We start from the raw sequence: 7,500 nt of genomic DNA on the forward strand, positions 1-7,500 counted from the left end.
GACGTGAAAAATCTCGAAAATTCCGCTCCACGCTAAAAAGTAATTGAATACATGACAAAATGACCCACACCCGCTGTGCAAAGTAGTTTGGGAAGAGGCTCCGATCCTCCTTAGATCATGGGGAAACATAAGGAAGAGAAGAAGGAGAAGAGAGAAAACCACAAGCACAAAAGCAAGCATGAAAGGAGAACTAGTAGGTATGTTTGGGTTATTGACCAAGTGTGAGGTCAAGATGGCTGGATATTGGCCGAATTCTTTTTTTGCGTGTTTATTAACCGAGACGTAGTCGAGGTCCATAAACTCGCAAAAAAGAACGAGGACAATGTCCAGCCATCTTGACCGAACAAGCTTGGTCAATAAACTATTTATTATATGGCTTTCGGGGAAATTTTTCTTGCGGGACGCGGCGGGTAGTTCCCAGCGGACAAGAGAGCTCCATTTCGTCCGCTCGGGTAGCCAATCACAGCTCAGGATTTGATGGCATTTTGCCTGCTCACGGAGCTAGCCGTATAATAAAATACTCATATTTCGATGAGGCGTGCGGTCATGTGGCTACAGCTCTTGTGTCTGATGTTTTGTTTTATTTCATTGGTGACGATACATCGCAGTAAAGTTCGATCTATGACCCTAATTGTGACTTTGCCTTGTACGTGGGTCCTGGACAGCCGCAAGAGGTGGCTAAAAGACCGGCCGCGTTTCTACAGAAGGTCCCGATCAAATTATTCCATACTGGACTCAGTCGTAGGTCGTTTATGTTAATTCAAGAGAGCTCGGTTCGCCTGGAAAACATGCTGATGGAAATAGGTACTACCGACGCTCTCTGACAAATCCATCAAAGAGCAATGGTCACTCTGATGGTAGAAAGCCTCTTTTCCCGCATGAGGAAGGACTACCCGATGCCAATTAGTAGCTGGAATATGGGATACGACGTGCATCTTGTGTTAATGAGGTTCAAAAGAATATGTATCGTGGCCAGTTTCACTACTATACAGGTCCTAAAAGCTACTACCCTGACAAAGAGATAGATGCTAGCCCTCCACCAAACTCACAGGTTATGTACCTTGAGATAGCAATGGAGAGATCATCCTTGGATGACAAGCAACAACTCTAGATTTGCGAGTTTGCTACTACCTTTGGAAAGAGTACGAGACAGCACACCGTACCAGACAAAAGCAAAGAAGACATGCACTGGTCATTTGCCATATCAAATATCGTTTGGTGCACAGCCGCGAGAGCCAGGCTCTACAGTTCAAACTGCCTGCTTGCTTGGTGGACCAAATCCTGCAGAAAACCACGGGCCGCATAATCACCTTCAGTAAGAAGTGCTGTTCTCTGCGAAAGAGGTGCTTGCTGTAAAATATGCTTGACGACGAGAACAATTTAACTTTTTTCTCAAGACCTACTCGTGAAGACCCGAAAGGGAATTGAACTGGAGTTTCCTTTAGACACGGTTGACCGTTCTTTTGATAGACAATAGCAACTCTGAGGACTCCTTCGTGTTTAAAGAGGCACACAGGGACAACAATAACTCCCCTCATGCCATTGTCAACCGAGTGGACACTGAGATTACTACGGAAGCGTCTGGTGGAAAACGTTACAATCTTCTTCAAAGAGAAGTAGATCGAATTGAGCGTGTGTTGCAAGGAGGATGCGACACTGACGTAGAAAGCGACAATGAGCCCACGCCCTACAGCACAAGGATGGGACAATCTGCCATGCGACTCAGGCTGTAGTAGGGACCTTGATAGAAACATGCAGATAACTGAGTTAATGCCATGTTCGAAAGATCTGCTCTGCTAAGGTCAACGCCGGGTTGGTCGCCCCCTGGGTCACTACAAACGATGTCTGTAAACATACTTAAAGAAGGCTACGATAAGCCCTTACTCACGGGAATCCACAGCAGGAAACTGAAACGCTTGGGGAGCCAGAGTTAGTCATGGAGCTCTGCAGACTGCTGAAGACAATAGAAACATTCAGTCGACAGCAAGAAGAGCCAGTCAAGAGTGAGGGCAGTCACGCCATCTACCTTTCGCGACAAATGCGGAAAGGACTGCCACTCCAGAGTGGGCCTCAAGGAAGTGCAAACAGACTAACTGAATATCTTATGCTGTACCATATAATCATCTTTCGAGATGGACGGATGCTAAGAAGAAATTAGTTGCCATGCGGTATGTTTATTAGTGCGTGCTGTTAATTTTTGTATGCCAGAACTCTAAGAGCGTTTTGCGCGGCGAACTCATATTCAAAATCTTTCTCTTCACCATTGAAAACAGATACGTGTGGACTGGGGAAAGTCAGAGCGAGAGAGTAATACTTCAGTATCACTTCTCTTAGGATATGAATATTCGGTGATTCCTTAAGGCTTTGTTTTAGTTTTCTGAATAAAACAATGGAAGATGAATCATGAATATCGGAAAAAACAAATTGGTAATTAATCATGAATCATTGGGATAAGAAAGGCAGGAATCTCGAATATCGAAAGTATAATGATTCCGCTTACACCCCCATATAAGGCTAATGGGCTTACTGAGATCGACACATTAGAAACTGGTCACTCATGCGAAAATCTTTCATCGAGTATTCACGGCCATTGACCGCGACCGCATCACGTCACGATTAATATTTGTTAAGGACGGTGTTAAGGACCACGCTGAAAAAAAGTAGATCACTGAAAGCGCTACTGGGGTAGCCACGCAAAAATTTGAAATAATTAGCCTTGAATCTCAACACAAATGCTGAAGATTTCCGTAAAATACGCTTTTAAATACAGAAATAAAAATCTTAAAACTGGTAAATGGTAACACAAAAACCTTTTTTGGTGTGTTGTTAATATTAAAATCGCTGCAACAGCACTGACAGCCTACCTCTAGTTCAGTTAAAATACTGTCTAAACAGCTTTTGCTCACAACCAGAAACTAATCACGTGTTGAATAGGTTTGCCCCTTCTATTTCATAATGTAAAAGGCTGGGGTAGCCGCGCGTTTTCAAAGATTATTGATCTTTTCTGAAAACGTTTTGCGATGCCTGTTACATTTTTTCCTGTGACCTCCCCAGTAAGTACCGAATCATGCGGCAAAATAACATTTCTGCAAGAAAAATATTAAAATATGCAGTGCTGTCGCGGATTCGCCAGTAAGTGGATAGCGACGCAAGCTAGGAGGAAATTTTTCCTCCCGACATTTTCAAACCGGGTTTTCAAAGAGTATTCGAACCATTTCTAAGTGGCCACCAAAATGTTCCCATATTCTAAAGAGTTTCAAAGCGTTTCAAAGTTCCAGGAATTGTTTCAAATATTCTGAGAAACAGATCGGCTTTAGTCATGGGAATTTGTACAACTTTCATTCGCTTTCAAGCTCCGCGAAAACGTGGCTTTCTACACGAAGCGGGATTTTCTCCGTCAACATCGATACCTCTTTGATGGTCGAAGTCCTTCCAAATCAAAAGAGCCTCGATTTCGATTACTTGAAATCGAGGCAAATGCAGTGATATATATACATATATACATCTGGCACAGGCAACCCAGTCAAGCACGAAACCGAAATGAGTCTGCTGCGAAGCCACTAATTTTGTTTATCACTTAGCGCCTCCGTAGAGCAGTAGGAAGGCTTAAGGGAATCTCAGACAGGAAAATCGCCCCAATTACTGCAGGTATTTATGTTTCGTGTGGCATGTTGTATTAGTTTGTTCTTCTCAAACTTTCGATTGCTTTAAGTTGACTGTGGCTACCTCTAAATTCGAATGATTATCGCTTCAATTGTCTACTATGAGATTATCATAAAATTGTCAAAATGTGGATTAGGTATTAGTTGAGGAACCTATTTATTGTTGCTTCAACCATTTGCCATGCTTGGCGTTCCATAGCAAGCCTTTATGGTAAAAACGGGGTAACCTTCGGGGTAAGCTCTGCACGTCATGGACAAGATACTAGGAATTTATTTTACCTAAGTTTTAGGCTGCATGGGTAAAGATGCGTTGCAGTGCTATTGAATGCGGTATATTTACGTGCTCCCCATAGATAGATAAAACAAAATCAGACAATAAAACATTCTCTTTCTTTCAACAGGAGAGAGCGTTGAATATCATGGAGGAGATGAATGTGCGAGAACGTACTTTAACTGTGAATAAGAGCCGTTCGTGTCGGGACATCCCATGCTGTCTGATATTCGTTCTTTTCTGGGCTGGAATGGTTACTATAGCAAGTGTAGCTCTTCAACGGGGAGACCCCCTTCGCTTGTACCACGGTTTTGACTCGTATGGAAACGTGTGCGGGAGAAAGGAAAACCCAAACATTCCTAACGTGACCTTGTCAGGCATGGACATGAGCGACCGGCCGTACCTTTTGTATTTTGACCTAACAAAGACAAAACTGGGAAAATTATTTGTAAATCCCTTGTTAAATAAAGTGAGCCCTGAAGTGCGGGAAGAGTTTAAGTCATCCTTGGCCAACGATGATTTCCAAATTAATGAGGATAGATTAGCACTCATGATCTGTGTTAAACGCTGTCCGGATCGCTTCATGCTCACAGCCGAGCAATTCAGAAAGTATATGGAAGAAACAGGAGCCAGCGTTTGCACCTACAACACGGTAATCACTGCGAAAACGGAGCAAGACACGCTACTGGGATCCTGTCCGCCCTTTGTTCTACCAACCACGCCTATGCTGAACCGATGTGTCCCACTGCTTGGTGTAGCTAGTAAGAAACTCAAGGTTGTGGGTGATCTTCTAAAGAGGATTGACACAGAAATTTTTGGATTTTCAAGGAAAATGATCTCTGATGTTCACAACAGTTGGAAACATCTAGTGATAATTTCCCTTCTCGCGTTTGTGCTCAGTTTTTTCATGATGCTGTGCTTGGGATTGGTAGCTCAGATAACAACCTATGTCATTGGCCTAGTAATGCTGTGCGCATCTATTTTTTTCACCTGTTGGATGTGGTACGTGTACTATGTCGAACGGACCAACAGTACTGACATCTCTGTCGAGCTTGGACTTCCATCTTACGAAGGCAGTGAAAACACATTGCTGACGATAGCAATTATTACAACTTGTGTTGCTTCTATTATCATTTGCATGATTTTATTCCTGCGTAAGTCCATCGCTCTGATGGTGGCATTCTTCAAGGAGGTAGGAGTTGCCATGGCAACTATACCATCCATGCTTGTGGTGCCACCTTTATCTTTGGTCTGTATCCTTGGTTTGGTGTGTGCTTGGCTTATTATTTCAACATATATCTACACTGCTTCAAAACCAGTTGCTACCGCTTTCGGTACTGCAGTCTACACTCAACCGCCCTACATAACATACGTATGGGTTTACTACGTCATTGGCCTATTCTGGGGAGTACAGTTTCTCCTTGCTGCGCTAGAAATGACCTTAGCTGGAGCCTTTGCCGATTACTATGCGGTCGATGAAGAAGCAATGCTATCCCTTCCACTGTTGAAATCATTCTGGCGTATGATCCGTTACCATCTGGGATCTTTAGCGTTTGGATCGTTGATCTTAGCAATTGCAAGACTCTTAAGGTACATTATCAAGCTCATCACCAGAGAGGCACAAAGGAACTCAAACCATTCTTTAGTCGCTAAGTTCATTAGAAAGTGTTTCCGATGTTGCATTTGGTGCTTGGAGAAATTCTTAAACTTTTTCAACCGTAACGTCTATATCCAGATTGCTGCACAAGGAGACTCTTTCTGCAGTGCAACAAAGAACGTATTCAACATCTTACGACAAAATCCAACACACTTTATCGTGATCAGCTCTATCGGCAGATTCTTTCTTTTTCTTGCAAAGCTGGTTGTTGTCATTCTCAGCTTTGTGGCTGGGTATTACATTTTGCGATTGTTCCACTGCGATCACATATACGAGATAGCTGTTCCGGTGGTGATAGGTAGTGTTATCGCTTACGTTATTGCCTATGTTTTCTTCTATGTGTTCAAAATTGGCGTGGATACGTTTGTTGTATGTTACTGTTTCGAGAAGAGCTTCAGCAATCAGATGAACGGTGAGGCAAGCAAAGAAATGCAGATGATAAGGAAAGCAATATCAAAAAATAAGGTATGTTGATTAAGTTAATTATATGAATTTTTTTTCTTCTTCCCTTGTTTCCATGATTATGACTATGAAGCTGTAACTGTGGCAGCTTTTTAGGTGAACAATCGAGTTTTGCAATTGTTTACCAGAGCGCTGCAAGAAATCGAAACCAGGCCAGTCGTTGTTGGGATAGATTTTGGCCACGCAGAGTGGCCGATTTATTAATTAAATTTAATATGAAATACATTATTGGAAGTGCCTATATCATGAATACATAATATAAATGAGCCTGCATGGAGGAAGGGAGGAGGAGGGTTGACTCCCTGGGGGGTTGGGGGGGGGGGGAAGGGAGGGGGGCACTCCCTTATTTGGGCTATTCGCGGACGTGCCGCTGGACAGGGTATGATTTTTTTTACCTCGCTGTCCTAAACAGGGTACGCAATTTGACTTGCCTCTGCCCTAAATAGTTTGAGGACCTGTCCTGAACAGGGTATGGTATTACGAGCCGAGAGACTTTAACCCAGAATACGGGCATAGCTTGATGGTTGTTCAAGTGCAGAGACCCAACAACCGGGCGTTAGACGCATCGTGCCTCATTTCTCCGATTTAAAGGGTTATCAAACAATGTAAATACCTGTAGAACTAGACAATGTATTTTGTCACTTGTCCTAAACAGGGTCTTGAAACGGAGGCTGTTGTCCTTACACCGGGTGGCGTTTTTAGAATATTTTTGTCCTAAACAGGGTCAGGATTTCAAACCCTCGGCGGCACCCCTATACCCAAACATGGGTCAAGTACTTCGCTGAGTACTCGCTGAGTTTGTCATGTCTGGATATAGAGAGGACGAACTCGAGAAAAATGGCTCGTCTTTTACCGATCGCTGAAAGCGGGGATAAGTTATTTTCCAGTGAAACTCGTTACTACAACAATGATATTAAATGTAAGGAGAAAAGATCCGAGACCCAGATGGGATTCGAACCCACGACCTTCCGTGATCTAGTCGGATGCTCTAACCACTGAGCTACTGGAGACTCTATGGTGAGCAAGGGTCATTTGTTGGACTTGACTGGAACCGCATCGCGCGGCTACACAGCCAAGTAATGACAAGCACATGTGAAAACTCACTAACAGCATCACGCTGTCACATTGTAGCATATCTAGATGCTAGCCAACCAACCTCCAAAGTGAGTATATTAAAGAAACAACAACAACAATGATATTAAATGTAAGGAGAAAAAAATCCGAGACCCAGATGGGGTCGTGGGTTCGAATCCCATCTGAGTCTCGGATTTTTTCTCCTTACATTTAATATCATTGTTGTTGTTGCTTCTTTAATAGCGGAGCTCCCCCATAGGCATCATGGGAAAGAAAAGGAAACCCATGAGTTGATTTTCTCATGGTTATCATGGCTAGCGGTATTGCTCGTGGGCGCGTACGCACGACGACGACGACGACGACGACGGAGTCGC

General features: G+C 43.4%; 1 protein-coding gene across 4 annotated transcripts in view; it reads left to right on the plus strand.

Moving 5' to 3' along the window:
• Nucleotides 1-7,500, plus strand: part of LOC137997480 (choline transporter-like protein 1) — a 47,498-nt gene that overhangs the window by 8,800 nt on the left and 31,198 nt on the right. For 3 of the 4 annotated variants that reach the window (XM_068843504.1, XM_068843505.1, XM_068843507.1), the window contains exons 2-3: nucleotides 3,582-3,648; nucleotides 4,064-6,055. In XM_068843504.1, coding sequence (XP_068699605.1) covers nucleotides 4,082-6,055 — 1,974 coding nt within the window. In that variant the 5' untranslated portion in view covers nucleotides 3,582-3,648; nucleotides 4,064-4,081. Of the gene's footprint in view, nucleotides 1-3,581; nucleotides 3,649-4,063; nucleotides 6,056-6,774; nucleotides 6,886-7,500 lie in introns of those variants that run through there. The other variant, XM_068843506.1, reaches the window with a different exon arrangement.

This window comes from Montipora foliosa, chromosome 3 (genome assembly GCF_036669935.1).
Source record: "Montipora foliosa isolate CH-2021 chromosome 3, ASM3666993v2, whole genome shotgun sequence".
In the NCBI taxonomy this organism is placed as follows: domain Eukaryota; kingdom Metazoa; phylum Cnidaria; class Anthozoa; order Scleractinia; family Acroporidae; genus Montipora; species Montipora foliosa.